Source organism: Talpa europaea (genome assembly GCF_964194135.1).
Source record: "Talpa europaea genome assembly, chromosome: 2".
Classification (NCBI taxonomy): Eukaryota; Metazoa; Chordata; class Mammalia; order Eulipotyphla; family Talpidae; genus Talpa; species Talpa europaea.
The window spans coordinates 57,556,605-57,569,653 of NC_140068.1; the positions used below are offsets into that span (position 1 = coordinate 57,556,605).

The 13,049-nt window shown below is 41.2% G+C and overlaps 2 protein-coding genes across 5 annotated transcripts in view; one reads left to right on the forward strand and one right to left on the reverse strand.

Moving 5' to 3' along the window:
• Positions 1-1,984: 1,984 nt before the first annotated feature.
• Positions 1,985-3,350, forward strand: LYRM2 (LYR motif containing 2; the record flags this gene model as incomplete). Its single annotated transcript, XM_084228314.1, has 3 exons — positions 1,985-2,029; positions 2,700-2,840; positions 3,270-3,350. 3 exons carry the CDS (start codon positions 1,985-1,987, stop codon positions 3,348-3,350), a joined length of 267 nt encoding a protein of 88 aa, XP_084084440.1.
• Positions 3,351-10,409: 7,059 nt separating this feature from the next.
• Positions 10,410-13,049, reverse strand: part of ANKRD6 (ankyrin repeat domain 6) — a gene marked incomplete at its 5' end in the record, with an annotated part of 52,956 nt that continues 50,316 nt past the window's right edge. For 2 of the 4 annotated variants that reach the window (XM_084228318.1, XM_084228316.1), the window contains one exon: positions 10,410-11,139. In XM_084228318.1, the coding sequence (XP_084084444.1) occupies positions 10,589-11,139 (551 nt within the window). In that variant the 3' untranslated portion in view covers positions 10,410-10,588. Of the gene's footprint in view, positions 11,155-13,049 lie in introns of all 4 variants that reach the window. The other 2 variants (XM_084228317.1, XM_084228315.1) reach the window with 1 other exon arrangement.

Consider the following 13,049-nt stretch of genomic DNA (forward strand, 5'->3'; position numbering starts at 1 on the left):
TAAAATTATAGTACAGCAGCGGGGGGAGAAGAAAAGTACCCATATACTGTAACAGGGTGGTCCCCAGGAAAGTGGGGGTGCCCCTTCTCCCTGTCCTGTAACAATATCATAAACCAAAATTCCAGATTTTTAAGTTTTTAAAGATTTAAAAAAAAATCTCTGAATGGGAGATGAAGTTGAAAAGCCTCAAAGAAAACTACATGTGATTATAGAGTCTTAAAGCTATATAAATATCAAAAGGCAAAGCATCCATGTACAATCAGAACATACTGATAACCACTAACTGATCAAACTCAAGAACAGACAATTTACCAAATTTAAAATTTAGAATACCAAGGATTCTAACAAGTAACCAAATAAATGCTCAGTAAAGGGGTAAACAACATTTTGTAATATGTGTGGCTTATGTTGTAGAACAAAAACAACTTCGAGGAAATAAAGGCTGGACAGCACAGAGCTATTCATTTCCTCATTATTAGTGATACACAGTTCTGAAAACCACTCTTAAACAACTCGGTGATCCAGACTGTGACGTTACACTGTCAAAAATCCAAGCATTTGACTCCCCCAAAACTTTACAAATAACCTGCTGTTGACCTGAAAGAAGCTTTATGGAAAAGAGCTAACATGTTTATATGTACTTATGTAACAGGGTGGTCCCCAGAAAAGGGGGAGGTTCCAGGTTTCCTGCCCCACCCAAAAGGAGGGTGGAGCTGAGCAGGGAGAGAAGAAGCTGCAGAGGAGACTGAGAAGGAAGGAAGGAAGCAGGATGGAGAGCCAGGAGGAGACCTGGAGGAGGCACATGGAATGGACAGACATGTGAAGAAATTGTGCTTGCCTTTTGGTCGTGCACTGGGTGACACAGATGTGGGTGAGAGACCCGTGGGGAGGAGACCATAGCAGCTTTTATCTTGATTTTGCTCTTTTCCTTCTGGGCTTGTCTGGTTGTTTCTGACCCTTTTCTGTGGGTCCCCACTGGAAGATGCTTTAGACTTGTGGCAGGCTTTGGGGCCTTGCTCTGGGCCATTCCCATTTGGATGGAGTTTTACCCACAAGGGGACGGGTAACTTCGGGTGCTTGATTTAGAAACTAGATTCTTTGCCTTTCCTGTATTGTTTCCTAATTGTATTAAAGTCCCTTCCCATTAAAGTCTCATATGTTTTGTGTTGATGCGGCGGATGGCAGAACCCATTTAGAATAGGCAGTTTGCGGGGTTTGGGCTGCCCCTCTCCCTGCCCTGTAACACTTATACTGTATTCCTTAAGGAGAAAAGAGTTAACATGATCATAAGAGAAAATACAACACAGTGCTATACTGTATTTATGGATACCATTCACTTTAAATTGTCTTTTTATAAGAAAAATGCCAGTATGAGTAGACATGCCCTCCCCTCACCCCCCAAACACACACACACACACACATTTCAATCCCAGGCTGTTTTAAGGGTCAACTGTAATACATTATAAAGACTACTACCCTGGAAAAGTGCTTGCAATACAAAAGAGCAGTATGGAAAAAAGAAAAAAAGACCAAGATGCAAATTTTAGGAAAAAAAGAACATTAAAATTTTTAGTAGTTTTAACAATACACATTTTCAAAAACTCAAAAGGAGCACACTGAAACAATCACCCCCCATCCCCCAAACAACTTCCATTTAATGAAAATCACTTGCCAGAAACTGGTGCTAATGCCCTAACCATTCCTCATTATCACAATCTACGGGAAGAGTTGTTAACTCTTTTACTGGTTTTACTGAAGATACCATTTAGGCTTAAGACAAGTGAACTGCTCCTCTAGGCTGCCTAGCTCTTCACTGCAAACTCCGGACCCTTGGGCTCAGTTCCAGACGACTGCGGGCCGGCGCTCCCAATGAGGCCCCGCCCCCCGCCGTCTCCCAGGTAACCAAGCTCATCCCGCCCCGGGCAGCTCCTCCACTTCCGCTCCTGCGCAGTGGCGCTCTAGAGGGCCGCAGAGGCTGGAGGTCATGGCTGCTTCCCGTTTACCCCCGGCGACGCTAACGCTAAAGCAGGTACCAGCTGTTCCTTCTGGCCTGCCTGGGCAGCTTTCCGGGGACCAGCTTCAACTCTCCACGTCTCCCGCCACCAACATACGAGGTGCAGGGCCAGTCCCTGCACTCAGACCAGGGGTGTGCGCCCTCTGTGATGGGCCTGGGTCTGGGGACTGGCTTCCCGCTGCTGCTGGAATGTGGGTTGTGGGGGTAGGAAAGTGGGGTGGGGTGAGGTGGGCTTTCTGTCACTAACTACTGAGGCCGACCAGGATCCTGAGTTGGAGTCCTGATGCCTCAGCTGGCTGATGGCCACAGTGGAGATTGCTCTGCCTGTTACACTGAGCGACAGCAGCAGGAGAAAGTGAGATTTTAACAATTCCAAAGGGTTTTAACAACTGCGTTCATTTAGAAAGAGTGCTATTACCGTGATTACAGCTTCAAGGAGACTGACAGCTCTCTTCCTATCCAGTAGTCACGTCTTGATTTTAGGGACTATTAGAGTTGATGAAAGAATCAGTAACAGCCCAAATAAACGAATTGCCTTTTTTTCTTACAGGAAGAAAAAAAGTTTTTCTTTACCCTTTTTAAAATTGAGAGCTAAAGAGAAGTCATCTGGTTACAAATTTGTTTGCTAAGGAGCCACAGGTATGTCAACTGTAGATTTAACTGCCATCTCTCCTCTCCTGCACAGTTCATGAGAAGGCAACAAGTTCTCCTCCTCTACAGAAGAATTCTGCAAGCAGTTAGACAAGTTCCAAATGATTCTGATCGGAAATATCTGAAGGACTGGGCAAGGGAAGAATTCAAAAGAAACAAAAGTGCCACTGAAGAGGTAAAAACAAGGTCACGGTGAGGACAAGCCTTGGCCATTTGTGCATTTTTTAAAAGTTTAGTAGTTATCTTGAAATATATCATTGATATGGTATATCTGAATCTTTGTTCTTAATGTTACTGATTTTCCACTCAAAGGATACTTCAAATCTTACAGCCTTTGCTGTACCTGCATTCTGCAGTAACATCACTTGTATTTTCTGTCATAGCATGTGTACACGCACACATACATCAATCATTGCAGCAGGAGTTTGGGAAAGAGTAGAGTATATATAAACCAGACATTTTGTACCCCTGTTGTCAGCTTTGGATTTTCCTAATATACAGCAGTTCTAATTCTCAATATCGGTTCCTGACTTAAATAAAAGAGTAGAGCTGTATCTTGCTTAACCAGGTGAAACAGTGACCATCTTTCACTTTTCTTCTACAGGATACAATCCGGATGATGATTACTCAAGGCAATATGCAGCTCAAGGAGTTAGAAAAAACACTTGCTTTAGCAAAATCCTAACTATAACATTATTCTGAAAGGTTTCCAGAGTTTGTATATGTTTTGTCTGGCTCAGGCTCCACAATGCCTGTTCAAAGCCACATCATTTGTATGTATAGTGCTTGGACAAAACATCAGAACATGGAGTGTGTCATGTCAAAGAGAGCAATGAAAAGCCCATCAGAACAATTGTCTTAACACTGAGAATATACTGTGTATTTTGAAAATGTTACTGGCTCTCTCAGCAGTTTTTGTAAGAAGCAAAGACCTGCACAACAGATGGACAACTGGCACATAAAAAGATACTCTACACCATTAACTGTCAAGGAAATGCAAATAAAACCACAGCGAAAGATACCACTTCATCTCCACAAGAATGGCTAGAATTAAAAAGTGAAATAATAACAAATGTTGGTGAAACTGTAGAAATATTGTGACTCTTATATATTACTGGTGGGAATATAAAATGGTACAAGCCACTTTGGAAAAAAATAGTTGCTCAGAAGTTAAAAAATATTACCATGTGACTCAAAAATTCTAGGTTTATAACCAAGAGAACTAAAAACATGTCTACCAAGAACTTGTACACAAATGTTTATAGTAGCATTATTCATAATAGCCCCCAAATCGAAACTATCCAAATTCCCATCAGCTGATAAATGAATAAAATGAAATATTTCTATAATACAATTTATCAATAAAAAAATGAAGTACCGATCGATACTTGTTAAAACCTGGATAAATGTTAAGAATATCATTAAGTAGGGCCTCCCCGGTGGCGCAGCGGTTGAGCACTGGGTTGCGAAGCTGCCCGCGGCCTCTGTGGCGCCGGTTCTATCCCCGGCTGCTCCCCGGCCACCGGAGGGGGGTCCCACATGGCGCGCAGACCTCTCCTGCTGCCCGCTGCTCCCCTCAGCAGTGTACTTCGGTCCCTCTGCCTGCTCTGCTCCCCGCTCTGGCTCTGGTGAATTCTCTCACCCTCCCGCACTTCTGACTGTACCCAGTGCATGTATAAACAAAACAAACAAACAAATAAAATAAATAGAACATGCCTCTAGAAAAATTAAAGAAAAAAAAAACTACAAAAAAAAAGAATATCATTAAAAGGGGCCAGTCACAAAATATGACATGTATGATTCTATTTCTATGAAATGTCCAGAATAAGCAGAAAGATCAACAGATGCCTTGGTTCTGGATAGCACTAAGAGTAACTGCTGATGGTATGATAGTTCTTTGTGGAGTGATGAGAATATTCTAAATTTAGCTTGTGGTGTCAGTTAATTCTGTGAATATACTAAAGTATGTAGAGTTGTACATTTTACATGTGCAGTAAAGCTGGATTTTTCCTGGTTTTTAAGAATTGAGATATGAAAGATAACATGTAAATCAATAAAGCTGTTTTTATAAACAGTGTGAGATATTGGACTGGAGGTATATTGACCTCAGTAGACACTCTGAAACTTACTTGAAAAATCCTTCTGCATTATCCCTCGGGGTTGTCGAAGTATATTCTTCAGATGTGTCATGAACTGGTAGAGAGAGGCCTCTTGAAAAGGTTGCCGTTGAGAATCTAGATCTTTGTCAGAAAGAGGAGAATGAGAAGCTTAATGAACACACAGAAGCACTTTACCAAAAAAGAGGGAAAACCTCAGACAACTTCTGGATGAAGCGAATACTATTACCTTAACATCCGCGTGAAAGAAGTAAAATCTTTAGGGAAGATCCTTAGTGCATTGGGTTATCCTCCAGTGACAGGAAAAAAAAAAAGAATTTGAAAAATATGTTGGAGACAGAAGTTGTCTTTAGGACACTTTTTTTTTTTTAAAGATTTATTTATGTATACAAGCTGGGGTACAGGCCAGAGGTGGGGGGGGGGGTGAGAGGATTCACCAGAGACAGAGTGGGGAACAGAACAGGCAGATTGACTGAAGTGCACTGCTGAGGGGAGCAGTGGGAGAGACAGGAGAAGTCTGCCTCGCCATGTGGGAATCTCCCTGGCTGGCTGGGGATCAAACTCGTGCTGCGGATTGCTTCATAGTGCAGTGTTAGCCCCTTGCGCCACCAGGGAGGCCCTAGGACACTTAAAAGAGACCAAATTTATAACAATATAGTTAAAACTTGGGAAAAGGCTGGAATTGGCTGCCCTCTGCTCATCTACAGATCCAAAAAGTGAATCCAAGAATCTGACCAGCACCAGAAAGACAAAAAAGAAAAGAAAATATCTAGTACTAGATGTGTTAGAAGCATAAACTGATGGCAGTGTATGTCAGTGACCTGCACTGTCAGGTTCCTCCCCTTCCACAGCCTCATGGCCCACAAGACAAAGTAATTCTGAATACTCTTCTGCAGGGTAATCTAAGTCAAGATGTTTGCCTAAGCCAACTTCCAGATTTTTATACAGAATGTATGTCAGTCAACTTGTTGCAAAGCCCGTAATGAACAGAAGCAGCATTTGTGAACAATTTCTGAATAGACACTTGTTTTTTTTAAAATATTTATTCATTGCATACAAGAACTGGGGTACAGGCCAGAGGTGTGGGGGGTGAGAGGATTCACCAGAGACAGAGTGGGGAGCAGAACAGGCAGACTGACTGAAATACACCACTGAGGGGAGCAGTGGGCGAGGCAGGAGAGGTCTGCCACGCCATGTGGGTATCTCTCTGGCCGGCTGGTATTTAACTCGTGCTGCAGAGGCTGCAGACAGCTCCACAGCGCTGAGCTCAACCACCTGCGCCACCAGGGAGGCCCTGAACAGACACTTTGGAAATGTTTGTTCTTTATTCTTTTTGTGTGGCATAACTGATATACATAAATATAGGCTGTCTCTAGCAAATCTAAACTCTTGAAGCTAAAAGTCATCCTTTTATGATGTGTACAAGACAGTGAATTGGTGATGTTCCTCCAATTCACTGACTTTAAAGCAGTTAAAGAGGAAGACTTTAGAGCATTTGGATTTGTAAGATGAAAATACTAGCCGCCCAAGGAAAGCTAGCTTAGTTTGCTGTTTTCACTTTGTTTCTTAAAGTGGGTAAAATATTGTAGATTGAATTCTTTCCAGAGGGTAAGATTGTTATAATGGAAATGAAATCATAAACTTTATGCTTTCAAGAACAGTTTAATATGTTCACTTAATGTTTTATCCCCTCTGAATTACAGGCCAAGCCTGTTTTTTTTTTTCCCCCAGCAGTTTCTTCTCAGATATGGAGACATGGGATTCACTAAAACATTGGCCAGAACAGAACTGCTGCTGAAGTATTTTATTCGTCTTCTATCAGTATTGTGAGTTAGACGAATTATCTTTCTGGATGTTCCCTATAAACTATACTTTTGTTTGAATGTTAAGGTTTTGGTTCTAAAGTTTAATTTCAAAAATTTTTTTAAATTTTTAAAATTTGAATTCAAAAATATTTCTAGTGTATGAAAGTGGCAAGACTATTATTTAACATAGCAACTGCACCTATACTATCTATGCCTTTTAAGTGGGCCATCAGGCTGGAGGTTTTAAATTCCTGCAACAGCCATTGATGTGGATAAATCTGCAGAGACAGAAGACTTTAATATTTGAGGCAAGCAAAACATTTCCTGGTATTTACATTACTATATTCATACCGGTAAGATACTCAGGAGAAGCTGAAAAGCAGAGACCCATACTTACCTAAATGAGGTTTTTATAAATAAGGAAAATGCATTAATATATATCCCCCATGCATACAAGCAAGTACATACAGTCATTCATACAAGACACACAGACACTTATCAAAAGAAACTACTTCTACACATGACTATCCTCACCAACCAAAAATCCTTAACCCACACAAGTACAATCTCCTATACTAACATACCCAAACCATAAGAACTAACAAACCAACCTAACAGCACAAACACATAAGTCTAAGTCCACCAGATAAAGGGTTATTTCTTGTGTTAAAAAAAAAAACCCAGAAGGGCAGCTCACATCTACCTTGAGAAAGATTACAATAAGTTGCAACAGGATCAAAAGCAAATTATCGCTGTGTCAAATTGGAAATCATAACAGACTGTTTTTCTCCTCGGCATTTGAGAAATTACATAAGGATTAAATTAAAGATTAAGTCCTTTCTGCCCATTCTATTTTGTACTAAAAAATAAGGTGCTTTTCTGTTCTATATCTTGCTTGTGTGGCTGATAGATTTAAAACTGAATATATATGCTCATATACATTCCTTTTTTCCTATTGATAACAGGTATTCTAAAATTTTTTAGATAGTTTTTTAAAAAGTTTTGCCTTTTAAAAATTAATTTTGTCTTTTAAGTCCTGACTGATTCTTATAAGAAGAAATGTATTTAGTTTTTAGGAACAATTAGTCAAAAAATGTCTTATCTGAATACAGTTATAAGTGGTGTTTTGTCCTTCTTTGTTCCATATTTTTGAAAAGATCAACAATTTAAACATTTAAACTTGCATTGAGAAATCTCCCCATGTTACAGCAGACTTAAAACATTTTTTCATGCATCGAACTTGATATCTACTTTAAAACAGATGTATTTACTGTAAATGACATTTTTATAGAAATAGGGTGAAATGTAGCTGGATGAAGGCACTCTTTCAGGAACCACAAGATTTGGCCAGCCATACAAATGAAAACATAAGCTACACAAATTATTCACAATTTCATTTTTAAATAAGGGACGTCATACCCATTGTGTTGAGAACCATTTAATGCTTGGAGAACCATTTAATCCTACAAATTGTAGGTAGTAAAACTATTAAATAGAAGACCACATACCTCTCAAGGATCAACACTTGACTGAAAAGAAAGGGTAAGTATGAAAACATAACTTCCTTTATTTTGGGGTCCCAAACCAAAAGTAAGATAAGCACTAGTATTCGATTCTATCATAGCTACTGAGCATGCTCAATGCAATAATACATGGACAATAAAAAAAAAAAAAAAAAACACTGCACATTGTTCAACCTTTCTGTGTCACATCATTTCCCCCAAAGCTATTAAAAGCTCCAGCTTCATTTTCAAACATTACCTACATGATGGGCTAGCAATAAGTTCTACATCTTTGGAAAAGTATAGCAGAGCATTTTGATCATTTTAACCAATAACACAAGACAAAATCAAGGGAAAATACACACTGGGCCTGTCACTGAGTTTTTGACAAACTTTCGTTGAACAAAACCAAATATGGTCATTGAAAATGAAAAACTGCATTGGCCTTGAGTTGCTGCCATGTCTTTGGGTTAGGAGGATGATGTGCTCTGTGCTATTTCCTTGCCTCTACTGATTTTCCATCTTACCACAGAGACTAAAGCCATATAATCTGCCAGAATAGCTGCATCTGACTTCCTTGTCCATCCATGGGCTGTGATTTCCCTGTGATTTTGGTAAGAGTAACAGTTTACAATAAGCTGCCTGTTTCTGATGGGTAGCAGTTAGTCAAAATACTTCCCATCAAAGCACTCTGTGACCTTAATCAATTAAAATTTAATTGGTTTTCAGCATTTCTCAACAAGGATACCCCTGGAGGTAACAGGAGATATTTGGTAAGTGAAAATAACTCCTACTTGGAATACAGTTTCCTGGACATCTCTGGGTTTCATCTCCTATGAGTATTAAGCAACTCTCAATATGTTATAAATTGACATATGTAGATTAGAAATGATTCTAAAAAAGGTTAGCGATGCCTTGTTGGGGCTAGACTTAGAAAACTGAAGGTGCCATCTAGCATTATAATTCTATGATTCTGAATTAAGAATAGGGAAATGAAAAGAAGAAGATACTGCTACATTTAACAATTGAATGAGTCTCTGGGGAGGAACCATCTACCTAAATAGTAACTGATAAAGATGAGAAATTACAAAAGTGAAAATAAACTTGAGAGAAGATCAAATTAATCCCTTATTTAGGTTTATAATGGTGCAAACATCTACACCTCTGTTCATCAGCCATACCTGTATCTGTAGATTGCCATTACAAAAACCAAAGGGACTAAAAGCATTCATATTTTGTTTTTCTGAGTGTTCTCATGTCAAGAGGTCATTTTCTCTTTGGCTCAATGAGCAACATTTTATACAAAATTTTAGATAATAGTACACAGTTTTATGTGTATAGCAGTTTGTATGCATACCTGGAATTTTGAGGATAAACACAGTCCCACGTTCCAAGGGGCAGGAACCTGGAAGATAATTAGATCCAAAGTCTCAACAGCCCCATGTACTGCCACAACTTTACATGCGCCACAGAGCAAAGTCCTTAGAGCGCCATGAAGCTAGGGGCCAGCAGGGTCTAGACCAAGTCACTGGCTTACTCACCTGACAGTCACTGCAAAGCAGGGGGAAGCCTTTGAGGTTCTTCAATGACAAAATTTCAACTCAAAATGAAATATTTTCAAGAACTATTCATTTCTTTATAAGATACAGACAAATAAGCTCAAATTCAGATAGGTACTCTTAAGATAACTAGGTTTGATTATAAATAGGTTGTAGAAGTTTCAGGTAATTATATGAATGTTTTCCCCACTAATCTAATTTACAAATCTCTACAATTCATCATTTGCAGTATTTCTGCCTTTTGGCTAAAAATACAGAAACAATGATCAAATGATTAGAACTTCCTCACTTGAGTTCATGACAAGCAAGCAGTCCCAATGTCGTCAGGCAGCTACTCATATTTAACTATGTTGATTTTTCAAAAACATTTTTAACATACACTCAATCATGTGATGTGAAAATCTTTCTCCTCAAAATTTGGTAAGTTTTCACCTGAAAAATGTCAGCATTTTGAGAATTATGAATTTTCGAGCAAGGGTTTAGTGCAACTCAGCCGCAGCTCTCAGAGGCCACTCCTGTCTAGGCACAGCAGGTGTGTTTATGTGAATGACTACTTAATTTGCATTCACAAGGGATTAATGTTTGTCTTGCTTTTGATATATATTATTTCAAACATCCTGAATTTTAGGGTTTAGGTTTACACATTAGTTTCTTGGCATGGCTCGCTTAATCTGAGCTTTTGAACTTCAGATGAACCCCAACTGAGGTTCTGAGCTTGCAATGAAATCGGAAACTAAGCAAGCTTCCCGTTTTTCACTTTAATTGTTGAAGTCTTCATAACTTCAGGGCATAGGAAGCATGTGCCTGGCATATTTTAGAAGTTAGTAATTTTTTAAAGGCAAGTTGGCTACGTGCACAGTAATGGACACTTTGGGCACAGTATTCTGCAGTTGCAAAACCAGAAATCCTAACATTTCTTTCTTGTGCCACTTCCCAGGCCTTAATTCTCCTTCTGCACTTTAGTCCTTAGTTTAGCAAGTTCCTCTTCTAAACTCTTAATATGTTCCTTCAACGTGGCCTTGTCTTGCTGGGCTTTCTGACTTGCTTGGCTTCGCGCTTCTTCAATCTTCCTTTCATACCACTTTTCCATCTGGGTAGAAACCGCCTCAAAAAAATACTGGGTAAGCTCCAGAGCTTGGGAGGTGTTTCGAGCGTGAGGGGCGGGCTGCTCACTGCCTGCTGCTGGTGGTGGCTGCCCACAGGTGGATGCCTGGTGCTGGCCTCGATGCCTTATTTGCCCACTTTTCCCAGACCTCTTGGTTTGGGTGCCTCTGTCGACACAGGGTCCAGCCTGTGGATCAAATCTGGCTGCCTCCTTAGAAGGCAGCAAGGCAGTCTGAACCTTGACATTCCTCAGTCGGGAGCCTGTACACTCCGAGGAAGATAGCTCCTGCTGGAGCCTGTGGGTCGCAGTGGAGCTGAGGGCCTTTTCCTTGGGCCTAACCACCTGAGGGGAACTGTCAGAAGCTGCTACAGGATCTGCAGTCACCACTGATTGATCCACACCTGGTTTCAAAAGGAAACCAAAAGTCAGAGCAAATCCCACTCCCCTAGTCATGTGACCGTGTCGGCATTGAGAGTCCTGGGAATCCTGACTCAGCAGCGTTTCCAGCTACCTCTGAGCACATGCAACTCTTCCCCACCCTTCCCTGCCACTTCTCTAGTATCTTGTTTTTCAGCCACACTGTTGGGCTCTAAGCCAAAAAAGTTGTTGGGGGCCTCCCTGGTGGCACATGGGGTTAAGACGCAACCTATGAAGCTATCCGCAGCCACTGCAGCACAAGTTCGATCCCCAGCCAGGGAGCAGCCCACATGGTGCAGCAGACCTCTCCTGTCTCGCCCACTGCTCCCCTCAGCAGTGTATTTCAGTCGATCCACCTGTTCTGTTCCCCACTTTGTCTCTGGTGAATCCTCTCACCAACCCCCCCCAACTCCTCTGGCCTGTACCCCAGTTCCTGTATGCATAAATAAATCTTTAAAGAAAATCCTCCTGAAAAAAAAGTTGTTGACCTTTCCTCTAACCTATCTTGACCTACCCCAGAAGGTTCTATGTACTATTTGCTGAGGATGACATGACTCACCCTGTGTCTCAAGACAGAATTGGGTGTTAATGAGAATGAAAATCCCCATTCTCTGATTTCTGAGCCCCAGTGTAGCAGTTCTTGACTCAAGCTCCAATTAGGATAGGTGGTCCTATTTAGCAAATCCAGAGTCCCATAAAAAGTTCCATAACAAGTTCTGACATGAAAATATTGCCCAGGATTTTCCACAATGTTATGGACACAAAGAAGAGAAAAAACACAGCTCCCTAGACGGCTTGTGACAACATATTATCCTCCATTGAGGCCCAATTACCAAGCTCTGTCTTCAAAATCATCAAGTGTAACAACTGTGGCTAATGCAAAGATACTTTACTCAAACTATGGCTCACCTAACACCCGGGGCAGCTTCACCCTATGAACTGCTGCTTAATGAGGTTTTACACAGTTGACCAGAGGTACGAGGCTGATCAAAGAAGAGAGGAGAAAGCAGCACGGGCGCCGTGCGGAGACGACAGGCATCCGTTCTTCACTCCTCCACCCGGTCCTTGGGGTAACTCTGCGTGATCAGCTATACCGGAAGCACTGCTGTCACCGGTCAACAATTCCTTTATTCCTTTATTTAAATATTTTTATACTTAAATAGGAGGGATTTATTACTGTTTATTACTGTATAGGAAGTAAATCTACAGTAATCAGCAAAATATGGTCCTTGTGCCAACAGGCAAACACTCCACAACCCCATCCTCTGGACTGCCTTAGGATACAGGTGAGAATAAGATCCCGGGGACTCACTGAATCCTGGGGCACGTTAGGGATGATTAGGCAGCCTCAAAGACAGTGCAGGGACTTCAGGAGAGTTAAGGAGGGCTCCAAAGATAAGGGCAACAAATTCCAAAGGGGAAGAATCAAACACCCCAGGACTTAGGACATTAGGGACTTACTCTATGACCTTAGGGTCAACAAGACATTCCAAATAGAGGGCAATGAAGAAAGAAAGATAAGGGCTGGGACACAGAGACTTAGTTCTGGGCACAGAGACATTTAGGCAGTGAGTGAGACCACCGAGAACCCACCAGTCACAAAGAGACTGGTGGAGCTTTAGAATAATCAGGGAAAGAAGGTGTATGTTCCCTGAGACACGACTCCACTTGGGCTCCTTGCCCCTCCCTGGCCTGGTTTCATGGCCTAGGAGTCCCACTTTATTTCTATTCTTTTTCTCCTCAATAAACTTTTTCTTTCTCTAAACAAACCTGCCTCTTCTCGCTTGCTTGCCTGAGCGTCTGCGAAGTCCCTGCTGCGGCTTCGTGAGACACCCACCCGTGTGGTCTAGTGGCTGGGGCTCAGCGCTGCCCCTGCAGC